This window comes from Pteropus medius, unplaced genomic scaffold, assembly GCF_902729225.1.
Source record: "Pteropus medius unplaced genomic scaffold, Ma_sr-lr_union100, whole genome shotgun sequence".
Taxonomy (NCBI): domain Eukaryota; kingdom Metazoa; phylum Chordata; class Mammalia; order Chiroptera; family Pteropodidae; genus Pteropus; species Pteropus medius.
In genome coordinates, this window is record NW_024352789.1 from 1,665,799 (window position 1) to 1,677,829 (window position 12,031).

The 12,031-nt window shown below is 51.2% G+C and overlaps 1 protein-coding gene across 2 annotated transcripts; it reads left to right on the forward strand.

Annotated features, from left to right (window-relative positions):
* The first annotated feature begins 1,939 nt into the window (after window positions 1-1,939).
* Window positions 1,940-3,763, forward strand: LOC120592249 (protein S100-A16). Of its 2 annotated transcripts, none has more exons than XM_039849857.1 (4): window positions 1,940-2,201; window positions 2,548-2,725; window positions 2,929-3,108; window positions 3,157-3,763. In XM_039849857.1, exons 2-3 carry the CDS (start codon window positions 2,573-2,575, stop codon window positions 3,085-3,087), a joined length of 312 nt encoding a protein of 103 aa, XP_039705791.1. In that variant the 5' UTR covers window positions 1,940-2,201; window positions 2,548-2,572; the 3' UTR covers window positions 3,088-3,108; window positions 3,157-3,763. The 2 variants fall into 2 exon arrangements, with proteins under 2 accessions (XP_039705791.1, XP_039705792.1); XM_039849858.1 differs by having other exon boundaries at window positions 1,944-2,201; window positions 2,929-3,124; window positions 3,173-3,763.
* Window positions 3,764-12,031: the final 8,268 nt, after the last annotated feature.

Sequence of the window (12,031 nt, forward strand, 5' to 3'; positions counted from 1 at the left end):
CCCACTTTTTGGAAGGCTCCAATGTCACCTCCTCCCAACTCTCAGGCCAGGATCTACCTGTGGCAAAGTCAATGCAGGACCTACCTCCTTATAGGAGAGGACACTGCACCTCTCCCCCGAACCCCCCCAATCCCGTGCCTGGGGACCCTCCAGCCTGGTTGGTGGGCGGGTAGAGCAGGCAGCTGGCCGTGGCTTGGGTGTAGTGGCAAAACCTGTCCCCTGGCCCCTGGGGAGGGCGAAGGGACGAAGAGGACTAGTGGAGACACCGACACCCTTCCCTCAGAAGGACACTTATCCCGATGTGTGTCTCGCGGTGTCCATACGACTAAAGGAAGGTGACCAGCCGACCATTGGGAAGCCTGGGAACTGACACCCAGAACTGCTGAAGCTGCCTCTCAGGGGCGATCGCACACCTGACAGCAGGTGGCTCATTGTCATCTGGGCGCTTACCTGGGTCTTGCCTGCTTGGCTGCCAGAGGCAGTAGGGGCTGGGGCAGGGTGTGAAGGAAGGGCCGGAGGCGCCCTCCTCAGAGAAATAAGATTTCTAGAAGGCAGGTGGTGGGAGGGTTGGGTGGGCCCGGAGGAGGGGGCGTGGCACGCCACCTCCAAACTGATTTCTGTTCCTTTTCCTATTTCCCACAAAATTCCTCATTCGGGGACCAAGGTCTGGGATGGCTCAGGGTGGGGGCATTCTCCGAACCCTCTCCCTGCTCGAGAAGCTTGGTTGAGCGGAGACTCGGCACAGTCCTTGCTGAAATGGGTTGGGCTTTCAGAATTCGCAGGAACAGGGTCAAGTGTCAAGGCCACGCCCCACCCAAGGGCAGTGGAGCGCACAGTTAGTTCATGGACTGAAAAAAATGTTCCCTCCTCATCCGTGGATGTTAGAGGGTTTGCACGAACACCTTACAGAGGCACAAACACTGAACCACACGGCGACACGCTTAATAGCTAGAGTATGGAGAAGGAACATGGTTTCCCGCAGCCCTGGCTCCGTACTTGCCCTTCCGGCCCCAGACCAGGGGAGACCAGGGCAGGATTCGGTCAGAGGCGCCCCGGCCTCGCCTCTCAGCTCTTTCTTTCCTGCGTCCGGGCCTCATCTCACGCTCCCTTCAGAAAAAAAAAGCTTTGCGGGAGGAAAATCTGAGAAGGGAGGTGGGGGCTTCGGGCGGTACCTGGTTTGGAAGCTGGAGGGAAGTGGAAAGTTAATGCAGCCCCGACCTCGAGCCAAGCGCTGGGCCGGGCAGCGCGGGCCAGGGGAGATGCGGGGGGTTCAAACAGGGAGGCTTTAAAAACGTTGTCCTCAAACCTAGAGTCCTTCCGTTCGGTTCAGAAAACACAATGGCTGTGTGTCGGAAACCCTCTTCTTGCTCCCAAGGATGTCTGGTGTCTGGGGAGACAAGACCCAGGAAGATGCCGTGGCCACACTAGCTGGTGGCCCCGGCCAGTGCCGAGAGTCTGTGGGAGCCGGGAGGGGGCCGGAGGCGGGGTCAGGGGCAGGGGTTTCCGCGGGAGGTGTGTGTTCGGGACAGGCTTCAGCTAGCAGAGCGGCAGGTGTGTGGGGCGGAAGAGGATACACCGTATGTTAGGGGAGCAGGGCAGGCTGGGCTGTGGAGAGGTTCGCTAAGCCGACCTGCTTTCCGTGGACGCCGGCCGTGTCTACCTTCCTGTGCCGGGACCCGATGGGCACGGTGGCTGCGGCTCATTCCTGGGCTTGGGGGCGGGAGGGGAGGCTCATTTGCCCGGGTTCACTTGGGGGGGCTTTGGGCATGGGCGGCGACTCACAGAATGCATCCTACATCCGCCAGTTCCCTTCATATCCTGTTATTCAGAAGGCTGTATCCGCTGGCGATGTGAGTGCCTTTTGTCTTGGGGCAAGGGGGTGACTGTGGCCTTTGGCTGCCTGCGGCTGTCTCCAGCTGGGCAGACCGGGCCTGGCTCCTCCTTTGGTGATGGGATGAGGGATTCTTGGGTCCTGCTGTATGTCTCAGTGTGGGCGTGAGGAGGGCTAGGCTGGGGGCCTACGGAATGTCCTACTCAATGGCTCAGGACGTCTGAGGCCCTGGACTCACTATCCTGGCGCCTGGCCGAAGGGACTGGGCGGTTCCTGCCGCCTGCTTTGTTGCCTGGTGCTGGAGTCTCCGCGGGTCCTGCTGGGGGAACCCTGGCTCCTGCCGCGCCAGCCCCTTGGCGGCTCCCAGCAGGTCCTGACTGTTGGCTCCCAGGACAGTGGACGGGAGGGCCAGGGTGCCGAGGGCGGAGGCACGGGCGCGCTCTTCCCACGGAGCCTCTTGATCTCTTGGGCCTCTGACAAGCCGGGCGCCTGGGGCACGGGCAGGGGCAGGGGCAGGGCCTGGAGAACCTGTTAAGGCGGTTGAGTGGGGAGCACCTGGGTTAGAGCAGCACATAGCTGTCATTCCAGGTCCGCCCCTGCGCCCACCCAGGGCCTCCCTCTCCGGCTCCCTCCCTCCGCGGGCGTGGTGGGGGGGGCCCAGGCATGCGCGCCAGGCGTGGCCGTGGGGGGCTCACCCGCGCTTCTCCGCGCCGCAGGCCCCGTGGGGAGTGAGGCGCCGCCATGGAGGACGGCTACACCGAGCTGGAGAAGGCGGTCGTGGTCCTGGTGGAGAACTTCTACAAGTACGTGTCTAAGCACAGCCTGGTCAAGAACAAGATCAGCAAGAGCAGCTTCCGGAAGATGCTGCAGAAGGAGCTCAACCACATGCTGACGGTGAGGCCGCCCGAAGCCCTTGTCCCCTGAGGGGTCCTTCCCCACGGCAGCCTCTGTCCCCCCAAAACCACGGTCTCGACCCCGCCCAGGCCTCTCTCCTGCCTCCCAGGCAGTGAGGATTCTGGCTGTGGTGGCCAGCCCCTGCGGGGGCTCTGTCTGGGGCTCTGCCGCGCTCAGCACTGCTCACCCCGGTTCCTCCCCAGGACACAAGGAACCGGAAGGCTGCTGACAAGCTCATCCAGAACCTGGACGCCAACCACGACGGCCGCATCAGCTTCGACGAGTACTGGACCTTGATAGGCGGCATCACCAGCCCCATCGCCAACCTCATCCGCCAGCAGGAGCAGCAGAGCAGCAGCTAGAGGACCACCCCGCCTGCCGCGGCACGGATGCCCGGATGTCCGGATGTCCGGATGTCCGGATGCCCGGATGCCCGGATGTCCGGATGCCCGGATGCCCGACGCCCGGCCCCTCGTGCTCCTCCCACGCTCCCTCCTCAGCCTCCCGCCCACCCAGGCCCCGTCCTCAACTTCTCCCTCCAGACCTTCTGCTGACCTTTGCCGAGCAGGGGGAAGGTGTGATGTTACTTCAGAGCGTCTCCCTGAGGGTGCCCCCCAAGGGTCTCAGTCCTTGGAGCCAGCAGGCCCTGGAAGCCCCTCTGTGAGATCTCGTGCTGTTCAGAGACCCCGAGAGTTTCCTCAGCCCATCCCCCCTTCTGGCGGCTGATGTGCCCACCGGATTCTGCGTCTCTCCTGACCTCCCGGGGTCTGGTCGCTGCCCCAGGTCTTCCTGCTCCTGGCTGCAGGAGCAAAGGTCTCCCCCAAAGGAGTCCCCTGGGCTCCTCTGCTGGGTGCAGGAGCCTTCCGGGACCTGCCCAGCAGCCGTCTCTCGGGCTGGGAACAGCTAAGCAGGGTCGAGCCCCCTCCCTCCTGCTCAGCTGCGGAAGCATGGCAGAAAAGGCTGGATTTGGAGTTTGTGTCCCCCTCGGCCCAGTCCCTTTGTGATGCTTATTAAAACCTCTCCACACCTTGGAGCCTCTTCAAGCTTGGTGGTCTTTGCCTGGGGCGCCTGAGGCAAGGGGGACTCTCCCAGAGAAACCCCAAGGGCAGAGCAAGGAAGCAGTAGAGCTGCTCCCAGCAGCTCCTCCCTCCCAGCTCTGGGAAAGGGCCACGTCTTGTCCTGGCCCAGACTCGGACTCCACCTCGCCTTCCGGGCACACCCTGTGTCCACCTGGTCCTCACTGCAGTGCCGGCCGGGAGAGGGCCGTGACCCCCAGGCTTGAGCCACGACTGTGCCAAGGCCTCGAATCCTCTGATGCACAGAGAGGTTGATGGGATGGGAAAAGTAGGGGTACAAGGCGGGAGGGGCAAGGAAAGTACCACTTGCGGCTGGTGTGGGGGGGACCACGCCAGCTGCCCTGCTCCTCCCTGCTCCTGGCCTGACAGAGCCACGGAGGGACGGAAGGACGGAGGGACGGAGGGACGGGCGCCACGGGGAGGTAGGGAAATGGCAGGAAATCTAGCCTGCCGGGCTCTGCACCCCTGGTTTTCAACCCAGAGCAGTGTACCCCAAAGTTTAAGATTTTTCAAAAGATGCACAGTCACAGACGGTTTTGCTAGAATGCATTTGCAAATCGTGTGCGTGTGCATGTGCGTGTGCGTGTAACAATTGGGGTGAAAAACCCATGACACATTTACCCTCTTAACACGCTCTGAGTGCACCCCAGTGTTGTTAACAACATGCACCCTGTCCAGCGGATCCCCGGAAACTTCATCTCACGTGACGGAAACTCTACCCACTGAACGACAACTCCCCACTGCCCCTCCCTGTCCCTGGTCACCCTTCTGCGTGGTGCTCCCGTGAATCCGGTGGCTTTAGCTACTTCACGGAAGGGGAATCGTGCAGGATTTGTCCTTCTGTGACCGGCCTATTTCACTGAGCGTGATCGCGAGGCTCATCCACGTAGTCGCGTATGACAGAATTTCCTTGTCTTTCAAGGCTGAGTAATATTCCGCTAACGGACCGCGTTTCCGTGATCCACGCATCCGTCCGTGGCCATTTCGGATGCGCCTACTACATCTCGGCTGTCGTGACGGACGCGGCCACAGACACGGGAACGTGAATCTCTGTTAGAGATTTTGTTTTCAATTCTTTTGGACACACGCCCAGACGTGGAATTGCTGGGTCATATGATAGTTGTATTTTTCAACTTTTGAGGAACTTTCATACTGCATTCTATAGCGGCTGGCTCCATCATTTTACATGGCTACGAACAGTGCACGAGGGTTTCGCTTTCTCCACGTTCTTGCCAACGCTGGTCATTTCTCTTTTTTGACGGCGGCCGTCCTAATGGATGTGAGATGCTAAATCATGGCCGTTTTGATGAGCATGTTCCTGACGAATAGCGATGTTGAGCATCTTTTCATATGCCTGTTGACCCTTCGTACTTCTGCTTTGCAGAAATGTCTAAGTCCTTTGACAATGTTTTAAACCGGGTTATTTATTATTATTATTGAGTTGAAGGAGTTATTTGTCTATTCTGGATATTAACCCTTTATCTCCTATATAGCTTGCGAACATTTTCTCCCATTCCGTAGGTTGCCATTTCACTCGGCTGATTGTGGGGGCAGAAGTTTCTCTTGAGCGTATGGGGTCTTCGTTGCCTCTAGCTCAAAACGATACACACACCACAGAGGTACATCTTGGGGTGACTCATTCTAAACACCCACATCATCAGGATAATATCGTACAGAGTATTTTCACACCTCTAAAAACTCTCTTCATCCTTTTTTAAATGTAGGTGTTTACTGCTATAAATTTTCCTCTTAGTACTGCTTTTGCTGCGTCCCATAAGTTTTGGTATGCTGTGTTTTCATTTTCATTTGTCTCAAGGTGTTTTCTAATTTCCTTTGTGATTTCTTCTTTGATCCATTAGTTGTATTGTTTAAGTTCTACGTATTTGTGAATTTTTCAATTTTCTTACCGCTATTAATTTCCAGTTTCATTCCACTGTGATTGGAAAAGATACTCGTTATGATTCCAATCTGCTTCAATTTATTAAGACTTGTTTGGTGGCCTAAGAGGTAATCTGTCCCAGAGGACGGTCCGTCTGCACCTGAGAAGAAAGTATATTCTGCTGGTGTTGGGTGGGGTGCTTCGTATGTGTCCGTTAGGCCCGTTGGTGTGTAGGGTTATCCAACCCCTCTGTTTCTTTATTGATTCTGTCTGGTGGTTTTATTGTGGGGGTTCACAACGAGTCACCCCAAGATGTGCCTCTGTGGTATGCATATTGTTTTGAGCTAAAGGCAACTTTAGCTAAGAGAAACTTTGGGCTAAGAGAAACTTCTGTCCCTCCCTTAACCACGTGGAAGAACTTGAATTAAGGGCCTTGCCCGTAATAACAGATTATCAGAGAAAACCTCTTCTGGCCTATTTACGGGGCAGGACAAAGTTCCATTTCGTAAATGTCTGCTCTTCTTGTCACCCTGCAATGACCTCCTGACGGTCCCAAGGCGTCTCGCCTCGCCTGGTCCCCAGCTCAGAAGTGTTATACAACCTTTTCCCCTTTGTGTCTCTGAACCTTTTGTGCATGTGGGATCTTCGACTCTCCCGGGCTTGCAGGTTTCACACAGACATATCATCGAATTTGTCTATCTTGCTAACCTGTCTCGAGTCTACTTGTGTAGTAGACCAACCGAAAGAAACTTGAGGTTAGAGGAAAGTTTCATCCTCTCTCACATATTTACATTATACACATTTCAACGAATCGTAGGGGACAGCAGACCACGGTGATGTTTAGATCTCATCGAATGCACATTAAAAAGTCCGAATGGTTTTATTTTAAAACGTCACAGGATCTAAAGCATTTCAGAAACTATACCCTTTGCAATGATTTAAACTCATGACACACACACAAAAATCTTAGCTGTCAATTTAAAACACATGTGAGATGGTACATAGGTTTTTTTTTTTCTTTTTCTTTTCAAAATTCCTTTAAGGAGCACAGAAGCAAACCCCACGAGGACAGACAGACCGTCGTGGCTTTAGAGAGCAGCAGTTCTCCGGGGTGTAGGGTGGGGCTGCTGGGGAAGCTCAGGAGGGATGAGCTGAACCTAAATGGAAGCAGGAGGGGACAAACGCCCGGGCGAGGAAGAGGGACAAATTGCCACTTGGAGACTGGGGCGGGACGAAGGCCAAGTGCCGCGGCTACCCGAAGCCAAGGCGTGAGGGATGCCGTGAGAAATCCCGGGGCGTTGCCTTCCTGTCTCCTCCCTCCCGATGGCCAGCTCCTCATTTTCCAGTCCTCCACACTGAGCCTCTTAGAATGAGGGAGAGGGGGGCGTGGTGGGGGGATCGGGGCAGGGGGCCACTCCCAGCCCTGGTCCTTGAGACCCTCCCTGCTCCTGCTTCCTTGAGACGAGGGGCCATGCTCCCTGCACTGCCGGGGTAGTGTCTGGAGCCCGGCCCTCCCCGCCCTCTGACACTTTAGAGCAGCTGGCCAGAAACCAGAGGGTGCGTAACCACGTGAGAGGCCCATTTCCAGGAGGCCCGAGCGCAAGCCTGGGGAGGACTCCAAGCTCCGGCGGGGTCAGAGAAACTTGACGTTGGTCAGGGCTTGGGCTTCAGGGCCTAGAGCCAAAGAGGCCCCAGAGGGACGAACGCTGCCCCTGTGGATCAGGCAGGTCAGCCTGAGGCAAGCAGGGGGCAAGCCTTCCTCCCTCACCGGAGCCGGGTCCGAGCGGGCAGAGGGGGCCAGAGAAGCTCTCACAGTGCCGCTGAAAAGGGGCCCCTCTGCCCGGGGTCCCACACTGGCCTGGCCCAGTTCCTAAATCATGTGGGACTGAAGTGTGGGTACCCGATCGATTCTGCCTGTCAAACCCATTTGTAGCCAGACCTGTCAGTCTATAGGATGAGAGCCTGGCTTATTTTGTCACATTAGAGTAAGGAACCTAAAACCACCTGTGTCAGCTTTTGTACTTCCTGTACATTTGTTTTTTCTTAGTAATTAGATACCTAGTAATTTAGGATTCTTGGTGCTTTAGATTCCTAGTAATTACTTTGGGAAAACTAAACGATTCTTTCTGCTTGTCCAGCATTAACAGTTTTAAAAAAGCATTCTCTCATCCAAGTCTCCTTTGGTCCTCCTGGCAGCCCCGTGAGACAGGGGGTGGGGTGGGGGGTGGGGTCTTGGTTTCACATTTCACAGATGATGATGGCAAGGCCCCCCCAAGAGGCAATGTGGCGGGCCAAGCACACAGCGCTGGTGACCCCACGACTCAGACTCCATCTTTGCCTAACTCTGTGTGGACCGCCCAAAGGCGAGAGGCTCCCGTCCGTGTCTCAGCCCCAACAGCTGTGGAAGGTCAAGTACAGAGGAGAAAAGAAAAAACGGAATCGCTCCCCCTCACCCAGAAACAAGCATCGTCATTTGAGGAACCCCATCTGGTTCTCTCCGTGTTGGTACACACCCCGGGAAGACTGAGAGACAGACTTAGAGAAAAGAAGAAAAGATCTCAGGAAAGAACTTCTTACAGGAAAGAAGTTACAAAAACACAAGAAGTTACAAAAACACAGGAAAGAAGTTACAAAAACACAAGAAGTTACAAAAACACAACGATAATACCTGTTCTCTACGCTAAACAGTGTTCTTTAAGTTTTACTCGTGGATAACAAAAGCAGAAACTATCACAGAGAAAACAGACAAGTTATCGAACTTCAGATAAATTTTTGTCATCATGAGAAACAGTAAAGTAAAAGAGTCTACAGATAAAAAACTCCTCACACGTTTTCATTTGAGACAGAATCTTTGGAGTCTGCCCGAAGGCTGCGGGAAATATAGCACATGTACACTTAACTCCCATTGCCCGGTCTCAATCTGCCGATCTCTGACAGTGATGTTAATTTTAAAACGTCGACGCGTGGTGTTTGCATTCCCTTCTGTAACTAGGATTGTCAGAGCGAGTTTAGTCTTGGTTCTCTGAGTCCAGGGCTCCCAAACCGACCTGTTATGCCAGCTCTCGGTTCCCCGCCCCCTCTGTAGGATTCGTCAGTCATTCGGTCGGTTGGATTTCAAAGGGCTCTTGGCTTAGGGACTCCCTGAGTCCTTTCGGCTTGAGACTGTTGCTGTTGGCAGGGCAGAAAGCTCTCTGGCCGTGCATTCTTTCTCGCTGATTCCCGTCGACATGGGGCCACTGCCGGCTGCCATTCTGAATGCCGTGGGAAAAAGCTCCGGCTTTTTCTACCTCGCGCGAGGCTGGCTTTCTCTCCCCGGGTGCTCACTCTCTGTTTTCTTTTTTTCTTTTCCTTTTCCTACTCTTTTTAATGATGAAATAGTTCAAATGTGTGGACAATAGAGCAATATTTAACTTTGTTGAATTTGATCACTTTTAAAATATTTGCTTTTGATGACTTAAAACAAATATAACTTACAGACCTGGTTAAAGGCCCTCAGGTACAATCGTGTATTGTGCTAGCCCTCCCCATAGCCACAGCCTCAGCCACAGCCACAGTCACAATCCCGAATTATGTGTCTAAGACTCCCTTGGTTAAAAAAAATAACAATGTTGATCACATATGCACATGTTCCGAAGTAATGAATTATTTAGTATTGCATGTTCTTGCTCTTTACGTAAATGATATCGTACTGCATAGATACTCCAGCTACTTCCTCTCTTGTTTGAAATAAGAGATTTCTCCGTACTGTTAGTTTATCACATTTTCATGACTGTATCATATCTCATTGCTTGAATACGCTCTGTTCATGTGGTGACTTACATTCGCGTGTTTTCTATTGAAGAAATGATTTACATTTTTAAAAATATTTTTTAAAGTGTAATACTAGATTCCATTTGCTAATCGTTTATTTAGGATTTTGTGCCTATAATTTAATTGAGATTGGCTTCCAATTTTTCTTTCTGGCATGGTACATTTCTGGGATTAGTATTGTGAAAACTAATTTACGTGGAGCCGCTTCGAAATGGAGTCGGAGCGGCCATCCCAGAGGGACCGCCTTGCAGGTCCTACCCGTCACACCTTCGGAATGTTATAACTGGGCAAAGGAACCTTTGGACTGGACCTAAGGCAGCATTGTAGTCCAGAGAAATGTTTGCTAAGATAACAGGGAAGCAGACTTTATGACATGCTTTAGAATTAGTATCACTGTGTTAGCTTATCGGCACCTATACAAATTCCCTCCTTCTATTCACGTGAGTTTTCACCTTCCCTTTCTCATAAATACTCCCTGTCTTCACCTCCTAAGGGGAAGGCTATTTGAGTTTCTGCTGGAATCAGCGGTGGTTGAATAGCTATTCTTTTCCATCTCAGATAAATGTTTGTTGCTTCTCACTTTGGCTTTTTATTTTTAGGTTAATAGTATCTATGGCGATTTACTTAGTACACAGATTTGTTACATTGTTTTTGTAACAGATACCAAAAATGGCAGTGGCTTGAGTGAAGGAGAAGTTTATTTCTTTGTTGTATTCTATCCGGAAGTAGGTGGCTTAGGGCTGTTTTGGTGGGTGGTTCTGCTCAGCAATCCCTTTTCTGTTTGGCCCAAATGTCTCATCCGTTTTCTAAGCAGCAAGGTGAAGAAGTGGCATATTCTATGCCATTAATGAATCAGAAGTTGCATACATCATTTCTGTCTACTCCGTTTGGTCGGATCTTAGTGACTTGGCTACGCCTAGCTGCAAGAAAGGCTGAGGAATATGGCCTTTATTTGAACTTAAAGGTAAAGGTTCTTTTGCTGTGAGAGACAAGGGGACAATAGGTAATGGGGCAACTAACAGTTTTTACTATAAATGTTATTCATACCTGCCACAAAAAGTAAATTGGGCAGTATTTCTTCTTTTTCTATTTTCTGGACGTATAAGTTTGTGTAAGATTTTCCCTCCATTGATTTGGTATATTTGTCCAGAAAAACCATTTGGGTCTGTTTCATTTTTAATTTTCATTTTTTTGTGCGTGTGTAGATTTAGACTTCTGATCAGTTTCTTTAATGATTATGGGTCTTTAGATTTTCTCTCTCTTCATTAATATTGGTAAGCTATATATTTTTCTGCAAAACCGCCTATTTTATGTAATTTTTCAAATTTCCATCTTAGTTTTATCTGGGAAATGGAATCTGGAGAATCTGGTGTCAAAAAGGTGTGGGCCTTCACAGTCATTCTGCTTTTCTCAAGGGCCCCAAGGCTATTTCCAATTTAGTACCATTTTTATGTTAATTCCTTGTTTTGAGATGTTTCTGAACCCTGCCTATCAGGTAAACTAAATTCTCAAACCTACACGAAGACAGGCCATGGTTACAATTTCTCTAGGAAAATAGTTTTTTTCCTATCCAGAGCCCAGGCCAAGATATTATAGAAAACTTCGTTGCAATCTCATTTTGCTGGGGGGAGATTTTTCTTTCGGCCCGTTTCTTTCAGGCTTTTGAGGGTCTTTGTATCATGTAGGGGGCTTTCCAGTTCCCAGCTCCTTGCAGATCTAAAGCCTCGCCTCTTCTCTGTTGGTCTTTAAGACCCGAAGGCCCTTGTTTCCTAAGACTAGAGACCACCTCTCCCCAGGAACAGCATTTACTGACGCTCACTTGGTTTTTAGTTCCTCCTCTGCTTTGAGGAAAACCGAGGATTTCTTGTATTTTCTCATGAGCTTAGCTATGAACTAAAAACAGTAGGCTGTCATGTTTTAACCAAATGGAAATAGAAATCTCATTTTCCGCCCCCCTTAATCCGGTAACTTCATCAGACTGTGTCTTGGTGCGTATAATTCTGGGCCATGTTTTTCCCCCTTGGAATATGGTGAACCCATCAAAGTCTCTGGCGAGTCGGGTATTTATTTCAGATGATTTTATCCCATTTGCTTTGTTCTCTTCTTCGGGAGTAACAGTTATTTGTTGGTTAGATTTTCCCGCATTGCTTATCCTTTCCACAACGACATTTTCGTTTTTGTGCCTTTTCGTTTCATTTTTACGGTTTTCTTAAGCCTGTTCCTTATGTTCCTGATTTCGTTTCCCACTGTTTTCGTTCTATTTTAAAAGATGACCTGCATCTATGTAATGTTTTACTTTTTAAAACATTTCTTCTCTGAAGTCTTCTAGTTCTCTCTTCTTCACCTCCTTTTGCTATATAATCTTTTATTTGAATCTTTGTATCTTTTTCAACATCGTTTTAAAAAAGCAGGTCGCTTTATTGAATTTTTTTTTGGTTTGTTTTCTGGATTATTTTTCCTGTTATTTACTTCGAGGGGAGCCAGTTATTCCCTGCAGGATGGCGCTGTAGAGCGGGGTGGGGGTGCAGTGCGCTCGGGGGG

What these genes read in the sequence shown, in the direction of transcription:
- LOC120592249 (XM_039849857.1), top strand. Translation starts at nt 2,573, where the DNA reads ATGGAGGACGGCTACACCGAGCTGGAGAAGGCGGTCGTGGTCCTGGTG. An exon ending in AGCTCAACCACATGCTGACG is followed by an intron (nt 2,726 to 2,928) that starts GTGAGGCCGCCC and finishes GTTCCTCCCCAG; the next exon opens with GACACAAGGAACCGGAAGGC.